The 19,908-nt window shown below is 43.7% G+C and overlaps 1 protein-coding gene across 1 annotated transcript in view; it reads right to left on the bottom strand.

Annotated features, from left to right (window-relative positions):
• Positions 1-19,908, bottom strand: part of LOC308309723 (putative E3 ubiquitin-protein ligase HERC1) — a gene marked incomplete at its 5' end in the record, with an annotated part of 80,022 nt that overhangs the window by 33,504 nt on the left and 26,610 nt on the right. Inside the window, 25 exons of the mRNA XM_080755640.1 lie at positions 1,299-1,524; positions 2,170-3,005; positions 3,921-4,209; positions 4,608-4,833; positions 5,155-5,238; positions 5,663-5,902; positions 6,142-6,309; positions 6,641-6,736; positions 7,097-7,194; positions 7,290-7,451; positions 7,887-8,053; positions 8,482-8,722; positions 9,195-9,315; positions 9,571-9,768; positions 10,587-10,846; positions 11,000-11,045; positions 11,137-11,206; positions 12,497-12,661; positions 13,333-13,474; positions 14,473-14,659; positions 15,173-15,299; positions 15,825-15,942; positions 16,361-16,534; positions 17,624-17,836; positions 18,100-18,321. Of these exons, the coding sequence (XP_080611766.1) occupies positions 1,299-1,524; positions 2,170-3,005; positions 3,921-4,209; positions 4,608-4,833; positions 5,155-5,238; positions 5,663-5,902; positions 6,142-6,309; positions 6,641-6,736; positions 7,097-7,194; positions 7,290-7,451; positions 7,887-8,053; positions 8,482-8,722; positions 9,195-9,315; positions 9,571-9,768; positions 10,587-10,846; positions 11,000-11,045; positions 11,137-11,206; positions 12,497-12,661; positions 13,333-13,474; positions 14,473-14,659; positions 15,173-15,299; positions 15,825-15,942; positions 16,361-16,534; positions 17,624-17,836; positions 18,100-18,321 (4,876 nt within the window). The remainder of the gene's footprint in view (positions 1-1,298; positions 1,525-2,169; positions 3,006-3,920; positions 4,210-4,607; positions 4,834-5,154; positions 5,239-5,662; positions 5,903-6,141; positions 6,310-6,640; positions 6,737-7,096; positions 7,195-7,289; positions 7,452-7,886; positions 8,054-8,481; positions 8,723-9,194; positions 9,316-9,570; positions 9,769-10,586; positions 10,847-10,999; positions 11,046-11,136; positions 11,207-12,496; positions 12,662-13,332; positions 13,475-14,472; positions 14,660-15,172; positions 15,300-15,824; positions 15,943-16,360; positions 16,535-17,623; positions 17,837-18,099; positions 18,322-19,908) is intronic.

The raw sequence follows: 19,908 nt of genomic DNA, 5'->3' as shown, positions 1-19,908 counted from the left end.
CTTGTTAAAAAAGTAAAGTGTAAAAGGATTGTCAGTATGTTTTTGATGCCACGTGTTTAAATCGCTTTAATTCCAAAAAAGAGCAAAACAAAAACAATCCTATTTTGTGTGCATAGCACTTTTTCCCCCTTTTCACGTGGTATTGAAAAAAGTATAATTTTTTATTGTTGTGTAAAGTTTCAAATTTTGGTATTGTGACAACCCTAAATTGTACCGCAGATATGTTGCCAGTGTTGACTGAACCCTTTCTCAAGCCAAGGTGCAAATACGGTTCTGTTCTTTGGAGCGGGGGTGGAAGACACAAGAACTAGCTCAAAGTAAGGGGAAACTATTTGTCAGACTGAGCTGAGGGCGAGGCTAAAGCCTAATTTATATTGTGGGTGTCTGCTATATTTAAGTAAGTGTGTTGGCCGACCTGGCCCAACCAACGTTTTGCGGTTCAGTGGCTTTGTTACAATAGCAACCAGACACCAAGCCCAGCTGAGGTCTGTTTAACCTTCTACAAACATGGCAGCCAAATGTCTTCATTCATAAAAACAAGTAGCATCATCACCAATGGCAGAAAGCATCCGCTTGATAAGTGTCAAATGTTCTGCGCGATATGTCACATGATACTTTGTTGCCAGAGCCCAAATAAGCTTTAATGAGCACTCGACGCACAACACTGCACTCCCCTTCCGTTGTGCTGAACTGCGATGTTTTGTGTGAAGGCCTATGTTTCCTTTGGCTGGCACAGGGATCAGTTGGTTAGCTTACAGCAGGCATGGGCAGATGGAGCTGGATGCTGGGTTAAACAAAGCACAGTCTGAATCACACCACCTTCAACCTGACTCACCCATCCGCTGGGCCTCAGGTGAACTGCTGCTACTGACAGACAGAGATCTGTTGCAATCAGTAACAATTAACGCCATGGCCTACGACTATGTTTGTATCTCACTGATCCTATAAGAACATCTAGAACATTTCTGTATTTTCAGTTAACCAACGTTTTCATTCTCATTGGCTACAGAGCCAAATCTGTAGGGGTGAAACAGTTTAATCCAACTAATGAATGTAATTGATTTTTTTCTTATCTTCACAGACGGCAAAAATAGTAGTTCTAAAAGCTCTGAGGCATGAGACTGATACATTTGAAACGTTTCACGTTGATTTGATGGTCTATAAAAAAAAAAAGAACCAAAAGAAAAACCTAGGCTTACTTCTCAATACATTTCAAAAGTCTGAATAATCGCTAAGGACATAAGCGATAGTTGCAGCTCAAAAGTGTGTATATGAATCGGGCAGTGGTCTCTACTTACTGTAGGAGAGTGATGGGAAGGAAAGGGTTGAAGTTCTCGAGGCCGTCCGTCTGCAGTCCCGTCAGCAGGGAGGCAGCGAGGTCGTTAGACGATGACGAGGCAGAGGCTCCGTCTGACTGGCCAAAGATGGCGGTGCCCTCTGAGCCCGTGCTGTAGAGGGACACGGAGCTGGACGACTTGGACACTGGCTGAGAAGACGAGTGGTGGTGGTGGTGGTGGCCCAGGTCTGTAGCAACAAGGTAGGAGAGGAGAGATCAACGGTCAAGTTCACATTCAACTGCATTGAGACCCGATGACCTGACTCTACAAATGTCTTCTAAATTCTAACAGATTTCTGAAAAACCTGTTTCTATGTCAGTGGTGCTTAAACTTTTTATATAATAATAGGAGCCCCACAATCATATAAATTATTTGTCCGTCGACCCCCATCTCAAAATATTTTGTTCCAGGAACCCCCTCCCCAGAAGCAAAGATTTGAGTAAAAAATGTTCACTGTGAAAGAATACATATTCAAAGATTTGCACACATTTTATGCTATTTTTCAACAGCTAAAGTTTAAGATAATGGTTAATGTGGTTAAAAGCTAAGGCAACACAGATGAGTCCTCAGGTAGTAGGGAGTAGGATATTAATACAGATATTTTGAATAACCAATTTTCATAATTTTGTTCATGTACAATAAATCATCACATGACACTGTTGTAACTGCAACCGGCTATTCTTAAACATTTCAACATTCTTTAATTTTCTTGCTCTTTTAATGTATTTATTCTTATCTTCACGTATATACAGTATACAGTAGGGATGAAAGTGAAAGTGGTTAACAAAAAAACAGCAACGAGAATCAACATGAAATTTCAAAATCGATCTACCTTTGCGTTCTTTGGGTCTTTTGTTTTCATGCAGCTTACTGAGGGCTCCTTTGTAGATCATGACCTGCGCCCGCTCCAGGTCAGCCAGAGCCACGCTCTGCTTGATGGGACAAGGCCTGACCGCCCACTTCACCATGCTCCGCACCACGTACTGAAGCACCGACCTCAGCTCAGCACCGTCATCCCCGGCTGTGCAGACTGCTGCAGCCTGGTTGAGGTTGGGGCTAGGAATGGGGCTTGTGGGGCAAGTGGGAGAGTCATTTTTGGGCACCTGGAGCACATCCGTGAATTTCCCACTGCCGAGAATGACAGCCAGAGATTTCAAAGCCCCGAGAAGTAGGTAGGACACTCGGATTGCTTTCAACTCAAGGGCAAAGGCTTCTGCTCTGGGGGTTTGAGGGGTTTGTTGGGTCTGGGTTATTTGGGAAAGTAGAGTGGAAGTGATCTCCTGTTGGTCACAGACCTGCGTGGTAGCTTTGGGTAAAGAGCTCAATAGTAAAGTTTCTCTTTCAACCTTCTCCTTGAGTTCGCTCCTCTCACCATCGCCCATCAGCCTTCCATCTTCATCTGACATGACACGGGCAATGTCTTCATCCAGATTCCGCTCCAACTCACTGCGGAGAACGTTCTCCTCGTCCGAGCAGCTCTTCTCCGAGGCCTGACAATGGCTTTGAGGCCCTTGTCCCTCAGGCTCCTCCAGGAGCCCCGTCAGACAGACCAGATCCAACAACACCGACGGTTTGATGCCTCGGAGCCGTGTGGTGTCAAAGTGTAGCGAATCGCATGGCTCCAGTGAAGTGATGAGTGTGTCACTGGGTGACCAAGAATTCAGGAAGCTTGGTTAGTGAAGGAGGGCAAAGAACACAACCCACAGAGACACAGCAGACAGCATGGCAGTGGCAGGAAGGAGAGAGGGCATCAATGGATTGGAGGATGAAATGAGAAAGAAAAGAAAAAGAATGGGAGAAAAAGGAAGAAAAGAAGCTAGGTGAAGATCAGAAGGGTTAACAGAAATGTTTCAAATGAAAACGGAAAAGACAAATTTGTGAAAAATGAAAAGGCTATACTGTAGATGCATGCGTCGTCAATAAGGCTTTCAAAATCAAATGAATACTAGCATCAATACATGGCATTGTCCATTCATAGATATCATACATAAAAACATAAAACCTTTCGGAAACATCAGTTTGAGAAGGACTTGACACTTGACATATGTAATGGCTAAAGCAATACAATATTCTGCAAATGAAATGTAGCATTTCTGCACAGAACATTAAAACGTTTATTTTAAGTTCATATATCTTTTCTCTCATGAATTTTCCACACACGATATACATTAATTGTGATAACCAATATTACATCACCATTTGGGTCTTTAAGGGAATTCTTTTTGATGTCTTTGTCACTCCATACATTCCTAGATTCATCAGTTCATACATTCCAAGATTTCTCAATTCATACATTCTTAGATTCATCTCTTCATACATTCTTTGCACATTAACGGCTTTTTTACGCTGATACATTATTTGAAATTTTTAGCAAATAGTTCAGAGCAGAGTAAAAATAAAAATAAAAATATAAATATAAATAAAATATAAATATAAATGTAAAACTAAAATACTAAAGGGCATTCACTTCCATTGAATACCCCCTTGCAACTGCTCTTTTCCTTTCTACATACATTCAGACATTCAGGCTTCCTTTTAGAAAAACAATGGAATATGCCACTGATTCATGAATGTTTATAGTACCTGAAGGAGAGGTCAGCCTCTTCCCACTGGAGTTTGGCCAAAGAGCTTCCCTCCTTCATCACTCCCAGCAGGGTGGCCTTGCGCCCAGTGGGTTTATGGAGGCACAGGCCCCCGGCCCGGAGTCCACTGTCTACCCCTCCGATCACAGCCAGCACAGGCCAGACCTCAAAGCATAGGTCTGCCAGCTGGGCCTCTGACAAGCCCAAAGAACCAGCCATGAGGCTCTCTGTGGTGCTACGAGCCTGGTCTTTATGTTTGTCCTTCTCTCCATGGAATCGGGGGCTGGAGCCTTTTAACAGTAAAGAACATGAGTGAGCAAAGAATACCATACTATACTGCAGTGATTCTAAACCTTTTTACTGTCAAGGACTCAGTTTGATCCATTAGAACGCAGACCAGTTATGTAATTATTTATTTATATCTCACGTTCTTTGTAACCCATTTTTTTGTAAGCCAACCTGGGGAGAGCAAAGGACTGACATCATGCTTCCTTCAATGCACTGGTCCATTGGTTCTTTCTTAACTATCCATCATTTAGCCAAGGACCCCCAGGTCAGATGAGAAGCAGTGCTGTACTGTATGACCTTCTGTTTGCCCACCCCCAAGACACACATGCCCTTACCCTTAGTTTTACAGTCTGTATAATTATAGGTCGACAAGAACAATGTGTCAAACTCATTGAATCACCTGGCTTGAGGTTCCCAAAGCTCCCGTCTTTAATGTGCGGACCGATGAGGTCCAGGCGGCTCTGGATGTGCTGGTTGATGTGTGGGCTCCACTGGTCGCACTGGTGCAGCTTGTGGAGGAGCTGCACTGTGGCCTCGAGCAGTGCGGTGGTCCGGGGGCTACACAGGGGCTCCCCAGGCAGCAGGTCACAGGGCATGACTCGCATCTGAAGGTCACATATCTCCACCTGAGGGTGCAAGAGCAGGGTTATTATTATTTGTTTTTTTTAGGGAGGCGCAGGGCCGGGGCCTTTGTTCAGCAGGGAGCAGAACTGGGAAGGATAGTTTAGCTCTTGCTACTGAAATGATCGATTATTTATCTGGAGAAATCCCGTCATTTAACATGCATCTCTATGGGGACAGCTTGCCCTGTCTCCTCGCTGCTACTGTAACTCGCTTTTAGATACTATAAAATAAATGATTTGCATTAACTTTTCACGACATCAGACTAACCGTGGTGAATAATCTCAAAGTGTATGATCAGAATGCCGACTGGTTCAGTTAAGTACCTTTTCTCCTGGATTACTGCTGTAGAACAACACACAGGGGAACAGCTCTGTGGCAGACACATTTTCAAATGCCAACTTTGGCTCCTACAGAAAAATACAATTAGATAGAGAACAGCAGCATGTTGGACACGTTCAGGCTTTATTCAATGTTTCATAATTTCAACATTTACACTAGAGGCAAAGAAAACATTAAGAGCCCAACCGATGCCAGATATTTGGAGAGTCCTAGACCACCGATTACTGATGTTATACCCATAACACATTTTTTTAAAGCATTAAATATAGATTTGATTAAAGTTTATATATAAGAATATTTAACTTATAAGCAAACAAATACAACAAACTAAAAACAAATCACTTTTTTGATAGATGAAACAATTGTATAAGTATAGCATGAACTAAAACAATTTTTGATTTCTGATTTTTTTTAAGTAAAATAGTGGCCGATATTTCAGCCAGACGGATATCGATCGGGCTCTAGAAGACATTCTGTTCTGATGTACTGTACCTTGTTGTTCTTTGAGAATGAGATGGTGTGGGCCTCCATGTCCAGGATGCAGGTGATGGTGTCCCCCTGAGTGAAGGGGGGCAGGGTGCGAGGCTTCTCCCCTCCGTGGTACAGGCTGCCACTGTAGGCGCGGTACAGCCACATGTCAGTGGTGGTGTAAAGGTTGTAGTCTCCGATGGGCCACCGAGAGACCCCAACACATGTGCCCTCGTTGCCTTTGTTCTCCTTGGTGATGTTAAACTGAGGAGATAAAGCGAGAGACAGAGGAATTAATGTTAAACAAACAAACTTAATTTGTGATTAAAGCTGTTACAGTATACAGTATGTTGTGCATGACATGACAAGCATGACATAATTGGGTTATTGTCTCTCTCTGCTGTCTTTGGTGTCTCCAAACTAGCTCCCTCAACTCAGATTCATAAATAATATGATTGAAAAACGTCATTGAATTTTGAAGTTTCTGTTATTATGCTCCTTACCTTCCATATAAAGCAACCAGAGGAGATGGAGGTTGTGGCCAGACTGTAACCTTTCCCTCCTGAGCCGTGGGAAACAATGTTCCCATTTTCCAATGAACAGCAGATCAGCTTATAAGGGTCAAAAGAAAAATTTCCAATAGAAATACATTCATCATCGCTGCCGGAATCCTATAAAACAAGACATTAGACAACATTAGACAATAATAGTTCACAATGAAGAAAAGACAATTTACAAAACAAATTGCCAGTATAATAAAGATTAGATTATATACATGTGGCTCATCAAAGACAATTATTTTAAATCAGGGCTTGAAACCATTTTAAGAAACACAAATGTAAAAAGAAGAAACAATACAATGCAGTATATGCAAAATAACGCAAAACATATTTTGAGGTGTACAGTATATACTGCAATAATAATGTGTGGATATCACGTGGACAGCACAATGTTCTAAGCACAATGAGAGGCATAATTTGTCTATGTTATATAAAATATTACCTTGGTTGTGCTTTCAGACATCTCCTCCTGGTTCTTTTCAGCTAATGGTTCCTCCCACATGGTGACAGAGAGTAGCCTAAATAGCTGCTCAATGATCTACAGGGAGACACAAAAGAAAATGTGTTAATTTAAATGCAATCCATAACCAATGACACAATTGTATAGTAACTTTTTTTTATAGTAACCTCTCATCGCATTCTGTGTAACAAAAGGGACCCTCAAGGGTCCATTTACTAATTGAGTACCACAGACGAAAAACAGTCCAAATTTCATTCTGACCCCTCCACGAAAAGGCCTCGTTGTCCTGACCGCTTATCCATCATTTATACATTATGGAAAAATTAAGACTTAAGACTGTTTTTATTCTGAGGATTTTACTGTGTACCATAATGACTGACCGACCACACAAGATGACCACACAAGATGAATGACATCATATTTAAACAGTCCATTTACCTGCTGAATTTGAACGGGCTCAGAACACGCAGGTAAAAGTCCTTCTAGAATATGAAAGGACAGAAGTTTGGTTCGAAGGTTCCGGAAATGTGGAGAACCTGTAAACAAAGGGCCAGTAAATTATTATCATTATTGCGTCAAACATTGTGAACGGCACATTGCGGATGATATAAGGCATTCTGTATGGTTTTACCCAAAGGACACTTGTGGGATATGATGTCCATAAGTGGATCAATCCACTTGATGAAAGCAGGGACCCTTTTGCTGCCTCTCAGCGACAGGATACGTCTCAGAAACACAAGGAAGTCAGCCAACTGAGACTCCACCACTCGGCTCGTCTGCATTATCTCCATGCCTACACGTGGAAGAACATTTAAACGAGAATCATTCTCCGTTTCATAGTAACAGCGGTTCTCAAACATTTTCATATCAAGGACCCCTAAATTGTACTTGGCTGCAGACACCCTTCTGAAAATAGCTTGTGAGGGAAAAGAAGATTTGTCAAGTGAACATTTATCAAGATTTTAAAACAAACAAGAAACAATAATCTTAGAAATACACGTTGAGGTGCCCAGTTAAGGACATTGTAAGCACATATCTACTGTTCATACACATCTACAATACACTATTTTTCCATGATTAAATAGATTTTTTTAATTCAATTCTTGTGGTGTACATCTAACAGACGATTGTCAGAAGGCCAAAGTTGTTTCACTGTTCAGAATTGTGAGAATACACTGTACATGATACGCTGGAATTGAACAAAGAAGCTAGCTTAAATGTGCCTTACCACCTGGCTTTGATCTGCTGCTACAGGAGTCTATCTCCTTATCCTCTGCTGTTTTTCTCACTGCTGCCTCCTGCTGGCGGAAAGTGTCCAGGAGAGTCTGCAGTTGCTTACACATGACCTCCATTAAAGCCTGGGACACGTCCAGAGGCAGTGCACCTTCACAGGAGCTGCATTCATTGATTACATACAGGCATTTCAAACAAATCATATCAATTCATAATGCACTAATCTGAATAATAACAGCAGTTCTATACACTCAAGTTAGGGTGGCCCGGCTGGGGCGATATCGTCAAAATGAAATGTCACAATATTTGTGACAAAATACCAGGAAAATCAGCCTGGACGGTTAGCTCAACCGTCTGGGCACCTAGGCTGCCAAACTAGCCAGACGGCGTGCCGCGGGTTCGACTCCTGAGCCCGACGGCCTTTGCCGCTTGTCACTCCCCATCTCTCTCCCCCTTTCCTGTCTGGCTAGTACTGTTCACTATCAATAAAGGCATCACAAATACCGGGATATCGATATTATTGCCAAAATATTGTATCGTGACGACACAAAATCCAAGAGGACATCTAGTCTCAAGTTGTTTTTATTCACCTCGCAGCTATGGCCAATATCTGAAGCAGGCGAGAGCAAGCCAACTTGACGGCTCCGCTCAGTAGCATGGGTCCAGACAAGGAGGCTGCCAGCAAGCTCTGGTTCATCAGCACACACGTGTTGTCAGTTAGCATGGAAAGGGTCTCCAGGAGGCCAGACTTGACGACCAACACCACGTCCATGGGCTGGTAATGGAAGTTCAGAGCAAACACTGAGGCGAGCAGGAGATGCTGACTGGAGCCTGGAGGAGAAAGAGAAATAACATTAATAGCACATTTACAACAACAAACACAAAATAATAGCCAAGAAGATAATCGGTAGCTGCAGCCCTGCAGTGTAGTACAAAGGCATGAAAGAATGAAGTGTGTGTTAATACAGTGGTTCTCAAAGTGTTCCAGGGGGTCCCTAGCTAAATTATAGTTTGTACACTCTCAGAGTTAAATTAACATTGATTTTACAATAAAATTGGGGTCTCAGAGATAGAAATTTGTCTGTAGACAAATGCATGTCAAACCGGGGTGGTCCTTGAAATTAAACAGGTTGAGAATCACTGCTGGAGCCATAAAAAACCTTCTCTTATGGGGGCCCATGGCATATCTCTTCAAATGGGAGTTCGCGGGCCAATTAGTGTCAATTTGGGGGTCCTTTCCTTGACGTGAAAACGTTTGGGAACCACTGTGTTAATAGATCCAAACAGCGATGGTCCAGCTAACCTGTGGGTGCTCTTTCTAGCAGGGCCTTCTGTCTGAGGACATGCACCACCTGCTGGAAGAGGGTGTGAGCTGCAGACTGGAGATCCCTCCGTGTCATCGTGGCTGCTGCCTGCGTGCCAGACTGGGCAAACGGAAAACAGAAACCTTGTATCTCCATTTGTCATCTTTTTCGTTGCTGTCGGGCAGAAAGCTCTTTTTTTCATTTTTGTTCTTTCGTAAATGAATGCCCTACTTCGTCATACTACAGCGTCACACAAAACCCATCAAAAGTAGCAGATCCACAAGCTCGAAACGTTTTGAGCTTGTAGATCCTGCTACTTTTGCATTTGAATCCTGAAAGGTTTTGAACATAGTATGAGGTACACAGTGGTGATACCGTGAAGTGCCGCATCTCCTCGTTAGTTCCAGGCGGACATCCGATGGTGGGCGCTCCCAGACTGAAGCAGCCAGACAGGAACTGCAGCTGCACTGACTCCAACAGGCCAGGGAAACGTGGATGGAGGGACGAGCCGCTGCCCTTCTCCTCCATCTCCACCAGGAAGGAAGAGATCTGACGCAGAGCCTCCAGCCGCACCTGAGGGACACGCAGAGGAACCCACGTTAACCCATTTAGGGTTGGCGTCAAAAAAAAAGAAAAAAATGAATATATACATATTCAAAGATTTGTGCCGCATTTTTACGACCTACAAGTTCATAGCGCGCCAATCGGTGGCATGCTATGAGCTTGTAGATCTGCTATTTTTCAATAGCTAGCTGCTAAAGTATAACAGAATGCTTGAAACACCAAAAGGGGTTCCCGCCCCAAAAGGGGTTAAATTACAGTTCATCCAAATCAGCAACCTGGTAATGTTGTTGTTGACACAGGTAAAGTACATTACATTCAATGTAGTTGGAACAGCGGCGAGAACAGACGCCAACAAACCTACGCCTACTGCTTTGAAAACCAACCATATCACTGCCCCAATATGAGGGGCAGCGCCCGAAAGATCCTTCTTTGGTTCTGCAATGCAGTCGTTTGTTAAAGTCATTGTAAAGTCATTGTCCTCAGTCTCTACTTGAGTGAAGTGTTTAGATACCGACTTGTGAGTCCAACTGCACAGTGAACAATATAATTATGAGCTATTGATTGGTTAGTCAACCACATGAACCTTAGCGTCCCTATTCTGGACGCAAACATTCGGCGGAAATAGGCAAACATTAAGCGAAAATAGCAGATCTTCAAACTCAACACGTCATGGTGTGAACATGGTGTGACACGCCGTGACACGGTGTGTACGACAACGAATATAGGTTTACGCGGGTATTGGGTAATGGTTCAATTATTATCATAAGGGAATTATTATCATCACACTGTAATTGGTAGCTTAATTAAAGTCGGGAAAATCACATTACCTCGGCCCTCTGTTGCTGCTGGAATATGGCTATGGTGATGTCCTTGGGGTCGGCCTCAGGACACATTAGTTTGTCAGGCAGAGATGAAGGGGACGGGGACAGCAGGCGGTCCAGGCTCCCACATAAGAAGTGGAAGACTTGGCAGAGGACGGGTGAGCTGTCGGCCCCGCAGGGAGACATGGTGGTGGCGGTGGGACTGATGCACTGGCGCAGGCGTTCCCAGGCATCCTTCATGATGTGTAGAGAACACAAAGGCAACCCTGGAAGCCACACGGAGCAGAGGTAAGCATGATAGGTTCCTGGTTCTCTCAATTATGGTTTTATTTTTAAATAAAATATGCCCACAAGATGGGTTGTTTCACTTGTTTCACTCCTCAGTATAGGAATATATTTGGATACAAAATCCTACTTACCCATCTTATTCTTAAAAGATCCCGGAGAGCTTTTTGTCTGGTCAACCTAAATGAGACAAAAGCCACATTAGTGACCCAGCAATGGTAAGGCAGTGTAGTAGGAGCCACAATACTGTAGCTTATTGTACGTGACTTACATGTTTTCTACCATCAATATTAAGCTTGAGTTCAGACTTGGGCCTGAGCGGAGAATCTACAGATAATTTCCTGAAGGACAAGGATACTCACAGTTAGTGGAAAAGAAACAGTGGACATATTATAGAGCGATACCCTGATTATGAAACCACACGTGCTCTAAGTTCTCCATAAAGAGCTGGCTGAATAGAAACTGGACATTATAATAATAACTATCAGTTAGTGTGTGACACACACACACACACACACACACACACACACACACACACACACACACACACAGACAGATCAGAGTTTGCGTTAGTCCGGTAATTGCCAGTTTTGACCGTTTTTATGTGGCCAAGACCGGAAAATAAAATTCCCTCTGGACATCCTTGACCGATTAAACAACCCATGGTAATTCATTATCTCTCTCTCTCTTTCAGTTCCAAATATAATGCATTAAAGACGTAGTGAAATGGCATTTTCTGTCACTTAATTTTGAAGTTTCAGTCTGAAACGGAAGCCTGTACGTTTCTGAACCAATCAGAGCCTTGCATCCCTTCAGGCTATGGGATGTTAGTAGCTCCGCTTACACGTGAGAGACAGACGGCCAGCAACGCATGTTTGCTACTACTACGTGGCATATGTTTAACCTATAATGTTTTCAGATACATATTTTAGCGTGTTTGGAGGAACGTGCAGCAATGGGAATCAAACAGGTGAATGAAATCAGGATTCTTCGGCCCGCGTTTGATTGATTGATTGATTACATTTATTACAGTACATTTCAAGCACAACTCAATTCAATACTGTTAACTGTGGACAACACCATAAAGCATTACACTTGTTTACAATAGGGTCCACCATGTTCAATTCATCATAACATTTAGAGACGTACAAATATACACTACTATAATAGCCAAAAACAGGAAAGGAGGTAAAAAGGGTGGGTGGGGGGTTCCGATTTTACGGGGCCAGTTTTGAATTGCAGCCGTCCGTAGGTGCCCTTTGAGAGCGGTTTTGAAGGAGTTACATCATCATGCAGCACGTTTTCGTTCCAACGAAGTAATTCATATTGGCTTTTTATGAACTTTTGATATAAAAATCTATTGTTATTTATGCCCATATGCTCTAAAAAGTGTGAAAAACGTATATATTTTTTCATTTCACTACGTCTTTAACCTACGTCTATGCACCTGCTTGTCCTTCATGCATTAAAAATGCTTATGTCCGTTATTTTGATCAGATGTCTGATAAATTGTAAATCATTCCAAACACGGTGACCTGCAGTTTAAAATCCTATCCACACTCACACGCGCATGCACACACGCGCGCACACACACACACACACACACACACACACACACACACAGTTCTTACCCATCTCCGATGGTCACAGGTTGTGGGTTGTCCCATTTGCTGGGTTCCACCCAGGCCGCTGCGACCCCCATTAGGAGGAACAGACAGCGGGTCACCACCTGATGACAGGTGGCGGGGAAGGACGTGCCCCCCTCCTCTGACTCCCCGCGCGTCTCCCCTTGCTGCCTGCAGGGGGCGGTGGTGGAAAAAGTACTCAAATGTTTTACTTAAGTAAAAGTGACAATACTGCAATGCAGAACTACTCCGTTACAAGTAGAAGTCCCGTATTCAAAATGTAACCAGGTAAGGGTACCAAAGTTATCGGCAATCAATGTATGTTTTCTAATCAAAATTAAAATCTACCTAGTACCTAGCGCCACAAACACAATTAAATCGTTAATCGTAATAATTTGCGTGTCAATTAATGGTCAACTTAAATGTGTACTGGTGGTGGCAGCCCTACCATGCAGATGGGGAGTGTGGAGGTACCAAAGGACTCGTACACCTACCTGGGGGCTGCCTCCCTCTCGGGGCTCCCCGCGGTGCTCTGCATGCTGCTGGGGAGTGTGGAGGTGCCAAAGGACTCGTACACCTACCTGGGGGCTGCCTCCCTCTCGGGACTCCCCGCGGTGCTCTGCATGCTGCTGGGGAGTGTGGAGGTGCCAAAGGACTCGTACACCTACCTGGGGGCTGCCTCCCTCTCGGGACTCCCCGCGGTGCTCTGCATGCTGCTGGGGAGTGTGGAGGTGCCAAAGGACTTGTACACCTACCTGGGGGCTGCCTCCCTCTCGGGGCTCCCCGCGGTGCTCTGCATGCTGCTGGGGAGTGTGGAGGTACCAAAGGACTCGTACACCTACCTGGGGGCTGCCTCCCTCTCGGGGCTCCCCGCGGTGCTCTGCATGCTGCTGGGGAGTGTGGAGGTGCCAAAGGACTCGTACACCGTCACGTTCTGCTGCAGCTGCATCGCCTCCCGGGTCGCCATGAAGGATTCCAGCACCTCTGTAAGAGAAGCGGGTTGCTTTCGTGAAACCGGTGGTGCTTGTAATGTACACACCGTATCGATAGTTGGTAAAGTGGAAAAAATTAATAATAATAATATTAATCATTTAACACTAGGAAGTCGGAGCAGCCGTTCAGACCGATTTTGAGATTTAAAAGTTTATTTTCTTAGCCCATGGAGTCCAGAGAAAGTTCCCCTTGCATGACTTTGTCTAAATATTCGATTGAAATCATCTCTGTTTTTTTTTCCATTTGAAACGTTTTGTAAATATGATTTTAGGCATATATCTACTACTCTGTCGAAAATATTCCGGCCCTTTCGACCGATCTCCCCCATTAGCCGCACCCCTAAGGCTAATGGGGGAGATCGGTCGAAAGGGCCGGAATATTTTCGACAGAGTAGTAGTGAAATTTTTTCAGCCTTGCTAGTGTTAATAAATTCAGACAAAAACTACCTTTAGACTACTGTCCCTTTTTTGTGTGCATTTCAGGCAAACAATGAAGTATATAGGACTTAAAGGAATAGTTAACACAAAAAATGACTTATTTTCTATCAATTACACAACCCATGAAACCTTGAATTCATGGGGACTTTTGTTTTTGGAGGTGCAAAGATTGGCCTTTGTCTCTCCTTTGTGGGCTAAAGCATATCAAACTGAGGGGCCATGAAAAAAAATCAAACCTGTGTGAAGTGAGCGGTGGAACTATACTGTAATTGTTATACTGTACTGATGTACTGGTACTGTAGTCAGTGTGAAGCTCAACAGCAACACTTAGGCCAAGACAGACAGACACTTAAAAAGACTGGTGTTACACTAAAAACTCAGCTTCCCATCATGCACCTGTGCAGTGTGAATCTCAACAGTGCCACTTTCTCACTTGTTGTACATGAAAAGCTACATGATGGAGACGGTGTGCCCACCGCTCAAAAAAGGTTTCAGAGTCACTGGGCTACACCACTGAAATATGGGACAAAATTAATGACGATGCGTGCTTACCCGACAGGTACATGCGACTATTGTCCAGCGCGTCCTCCTCTGGCGTCTCTTCCTGGTTGTGTTTTGCTATGGAAGTAGAGAAGACCTGCTCCTCCACCTCTCTACCCTGATCTCCTGTTCCAGCCTGCTCCCCTGTGGCGCTGACCTCCAGTCTGTCCTCACCAGGGCTCTGGGAAGCCTGCAAACTCTGCAGTAGAAAGGACAAAACTTTTTTTTCTTCTAAAGACTGCTGTGATTTTTCTCTGCAACATTCTAATGCTTAAATGTATGCACCGTCGTACGATGGTATTGATCGTACTGTATGCTGAAAATAGCTGAGCGACAATCTCAGCACTAAAGAGTTGCGAATACGCTAGTTAACTTTTTGAGGAATGTGCAAGTGCTTTATATTAGCTGATCATTCAATGATAAATTGTGCCTTGAGATTGCTGGCTCAATCCTCTGTAACAGGTCTTCAAAATGGTCCTTGCTTATAGCCTGAAACAGTGAAGTGACGACATTAGGCTAATATGCAATGTGGCCCTCTGGAATGAGTGTGGAAACATAGTGGCCCTCTGGAGTGAGTGTGGAAACATAGTGGCCCTCTGGAGTGAGTGTGGAAACATAGTGGCCCTCTGGAGTGAGTGTGGAAACATAGTGGCCCTCTCCATCGTCACAGTTGCCCACCCCTGCCCTATAGCTAGACTGTGTGACACTGTACCTGTTTGGTGGCAGCCATAGTCTCAGCAGCTGCTATGCTGCCAATATTGTCTCTGTAGGCCAATAGGGTGCTTCTGATTTTAAAAACCATCTCATAGACTTTGATCAGCATCTGGCAGGGCTCATACCTGTCACAAAGCAGAATGGGAAGGCAACTTAGTTGTGGACAGACATTCCTTTGATTGTATACCCTCAACGTTGTGTACACTTGTAGGGCAGGGGTAGGCAACAGGCGGGCCAAAACTGTCCCCCCCCCCTGGCCCAGAAATAATATCTGGCCTGTGAGATAATTTGGAGAATACGAATTTGATCAGACCGACAGTCTCACATAATAATAGGCAAATAGAGAAACCATCCACACCTAAAGAAGGTTTATTATACTTATGAATACTGATACTCCATGTTGAGAGTGAAGCTGGCATGGGAGTGAAAACAACACCTGAACCCCTAGCGTTCTTATTCTGGGCAAGTGAAAATAGCTGATGTAGATGCTCTCAACACCTCACAATGCTTTATGAACCCTGTGGGGTGGAACAGAAATCACAGCACATCATGTCACATCAGTCACATTTAGCTGTGTTAATTAGATCAAGCAGAGACATACGTACATTAGATTATTTTAGTCACAGTGTCGACGTGTTTGAACCACTGACCTGTCCTGTGAACAGGCCACGTCCAGCAGTCCAGTGTGTTTTAGAAGAGCTGCCAGGCTGCAGCGACAAACCATTTCCAACAGAAGATCGCCCGAAGAGCCTCCACTCTCCCAGTCTGCTGTAAAAGCAGTTATTATCACAGTTATTATCACAATCACTAGACTTTCCTCTTTACTCCATTCAGGACGGGAACCCCTTTTGGTGTTTTAAGCGTGATGTTATACTTTAGCTATTGAAAAATAGCTTGTAGATCAGCTATTTTGAAAAAATCGTGAAAATGTGGCAAAATCTTTGAATATATATTCTTTCAGAGCGAACGTTTTTACTCAAATCTTTGCTTCTGGGAGGTCCCTGGAACAACATATTTTCAGATGGGGTCGGCGGCCAATTACATATATTTTTGGGGGTCATTGACATGAAAATGTTTGAGAACGACTGACATAGAAACATAGGTTTTTCAGAAAACTGTCTGGATTTAGAAGGCATTTGTAGAATCGTCCTCAGGGTTAACATAATGCATGCAAAACCCAATGTACCTCTGCTGAAAGCATAGTCCATCATCTTCTGCCACAGGGTGCTGGCCGGTTCCCTGGAGGAGCCCAGGGCCAGTTCCAACAGGGTGCTGGTGTCCTCTGTTAAATTCAGCTCTGTCAGCCTGACCTCACTGCTGCCCAGCAGCACCGCTTCAGTCAGCCACTTCATGTCATAGTCTACAGGACACCGTATGTAGAACAGGGCAGCATAAAGTCAGTGATTTATCAAAAATTCTTTAATATTTTGTGTACCGTTTTGAATTGTTTTTAACTTTTGTGCTGAATCAAATCAAATCAAAAGGTATCTTACAATTAGTGCCATCCAGATACATCAGCCATTATTTGACTTAATCGACGACATCTGTACTGTTTTCTGTACTTTATCGTTAGTATTATGTGTTACTCCTGTGTTACTCCTAGCTTACTCTTTCTGTATCTGTCCTGTGTTTCATAACTGCTGTATTGCCATGACAACAGACTTTCCCCAACAGGATCAATACTGTACATGTGTCCATCTGTCAGAATGAAACATAACATGGTTGAATATGCCAACTCAAACAGCGGATACTTCCTCGCAGCAACTCACACCGATCTCAAAATGTTGTGTGTCTAAACCCCATTATTTTCTATTAAATAATACGTAGTGATCAAGACTATCAAGTAAAATTTGAGACACAAAAATGGGTATTTCGGGGTGTGGTCGAAGCATGCAAGGGGTGTAAAGAACACAGCTTACCATTGCATTAGGGAACGTACACATGGTTACATTAAATGTGTTTTTCTGTCATAGTGCAATATATGGTGAAGTATTATAGTGCATGTGATTGCAACAACCCATGCATTAAAGCAAAAATTAAATCTCACTACTGAAAATGTTTGCATGACCAAGTCCTAAAAGTGCGATTTGTGAGCATGACAGGAGCCACCCCACACAGTAGCGCTGATTCCTAAACAATCAACACAGCATGTAAGATGATGTTTTAGTATTGTCCCTGCTGTCAACTAGGTGAAAACATTACAGATAGAGGCTTTAACCTTTGCTTTCATATGAGATTTCCGATCAAGACTATTACAGATTTTATGGAAGATGCTTCAGAACATTTTGCTAGTTTGACCACATCAAATGCTCTAAAATAATAACCAAAAATATTCGATCTATAAGAGGTTGTACCTTTGAAGGCATGTTGCACAGCAAAAACAACAATAGTCTTGACCGAAGACTACGTTTAACCAAAAGCACCACCAGATCTCTGTAGATTGTCCTACCCAGTTGGTCTCCATCCATTTCCAGACCATTCCTGAGGAGCAGATTGGACAGCCAGAATTGGGAGGCGTTCTCCTGGGGTGAGGGGGGCGGGCCCTGCAGCATGTCGCCAAGGCAGCGTCCAGTTGCCAGAGCCACCGAACGCTCAAGGTCCAGAAGCCACACCCACTTGTTCTCCTCCTGCTGCTGCTGACCAGATGTGTGTTCACCTTGTTCTGGAAGGAAATTTGGGATGCAATTGCAACATCCTTTTATCTTTGAATATGTAACACCTGGGAATTGAACCCGGTTCTCCCGCGTGGAAAGCCAACATATTAACCACTAAGCCAAAGGGATATCCTTATGACCCGGGGGATATATCTTCAGCCTGATGGCCTGGTAAGTCTAATACTATTACACACGAGGCCATCAGGCTGAACATATACATCAAAAACTGTAGAATCGGGTCCTCTGGTCCTCTTATGACGTCGTCACCCACCTGAGGAGGAGGATGATGATGCGGTGCTGTCTGGGGCTTGGAGCGGCTCCTCCTCCTCCTCCAGCGGCCGTCTGTCTGGCAGCAGACTGTTGAAGTGGTTGAGCTGCTCCAGCAGGGCCAGCAGCTGAGTGAGCAGCGGCCGCACCACGGCCAGCGGGAGCAGCAGGAGGGAGTACACCACCTGACACAGCAGGCTGCCGGCTACTGAGCTGTACAACACGGCTGGGAAAGGAGAGAACACATTAAGATCATAATAAAATAATAGCAGTAATGCAATACAGTGAGGACTTGAATAACAATAAGGATTTTATAAAAGCTCAACTAAAAGCAAGAGTGTATAAGTAGGTCTTGAGCTGTGCTTGTGCCTGTCGAAGGTATAGTGGGAGTTTGTTCCACGTCATCATAAGCAAAGAAGAAGAGCTCTCATACGGCCGACCCGGAAGTGATTGTCCTCCATTGCCCCGCCAGTCTCGCTCGGGACGTAACTCGGACAGCGCTAAGTCGGGTCTGGTGGCCTTCGCAACGCTCGGCACGGTGCCTCACGTGGCTCAAGGCCACCAGACACGGCGCGCCTCATCAGTGACACAAAAATACCATTATCACCCGTCACAATACCTGATAATGACATACTGAAACAGTGAGTATGTGGAAAATGTCCATACTGGGCCCTGATGACGGTTGATAACGCATATTCTATGCACTGAAACAGTCGAATGGGGTGCAGCGTACGGGCACGTGCACCGAGGATCGGGATGAAGTTTCTATGACATGGGAGTCATATGGGGTCCAGCCGCAGATAAGGTAAAAAATATTATTTTTAAAGATGGATAAATGCTCTTTAATCAAATCTCGTGTTCTCGTGAATTGCCAAGAAGGGTTTAATAGCTTTCCTCGAGATATCTCGAGGTTGGCATGGATTGTGTTACATACTCGGGGAGTATGTTTATAGTTATGAGATGATAAAGTAATGATTATATTTATATATATATATATATATCATATGATAACGGTTTATATTTATATGTGTATATATATGTATATATAATATATCATGAGTGGGTTGCATTGCACAGAGTGCTGATCAACACTTTCAGTCACAGGTCTGGTCTGCTGTGGGGCGTGGAGGCGGAGACGAACCATCAACCTCCTTGCTGTCTGCCCACCTCCTAGTCACCAGGAGCCAATCCAAGCTCAGAGGACTAACTGTGAAGACTACTTAGCTGCACCTGTGTCATGCACTCATTGGCATTGTCTCTCAGTCACCTCATACTGAGCAGTACTTTGTCCATGGTGTAGGAGCTAACTAAGACGCTCAAAATCTGTTTAATAAGTATAGGCCAGGGGCTAAACCTGTGTGTGGTCCCCTGAGCTTTATTTCAGTAATTGGTGGTTCAGAGCTAAAAAGATACAACTGATTATAATTATATATATATATATAGAGAGATATAATATATAATATATATATTTACGGCGTATGGGTGCGTACTTTTTGTAAATCTTTGTTAGGCAGTAGTTAGCGTAGACAGTTTAGGTAGATTGACGTTGTGTATATTTCATTTCATTCATTGGTTAGAGTTAGGTAAGAGTGTTGTGCGATACTTTAGAATAGGGCTAGATAGTTTTGATGATTTCTTTGAGTTGCCCCATATAGCCTGTCTTTTCGTTTGTATTTCCAGTTGTCCATCCTTATTGTTTGTTATTATTATGATACCTTATATTGATAACGTGAATAAATAACAATTATCACGCCAGCCGTGTTGCATCGTCTCCTTATACCCCTAGACCAGGAAAGGGGAATGTAACAGTTGG

The sequence above is a fragment of the Protomyctophum bolini genome (genome assembly GCF_963924005.1).
Source record: "Protomyctophum bolini genome assembly, chromosome: 22".
Taxonomy (NCBI): Eukaryota; Metazoa; Chordata; class Actinopteri; order Myctophiformes; family Myctophidae; genus Protomyctophum; species Protomyctophum bolini.
This window is presented reverse-complemented; position numbering and strand designations above follow the sequence as displayed.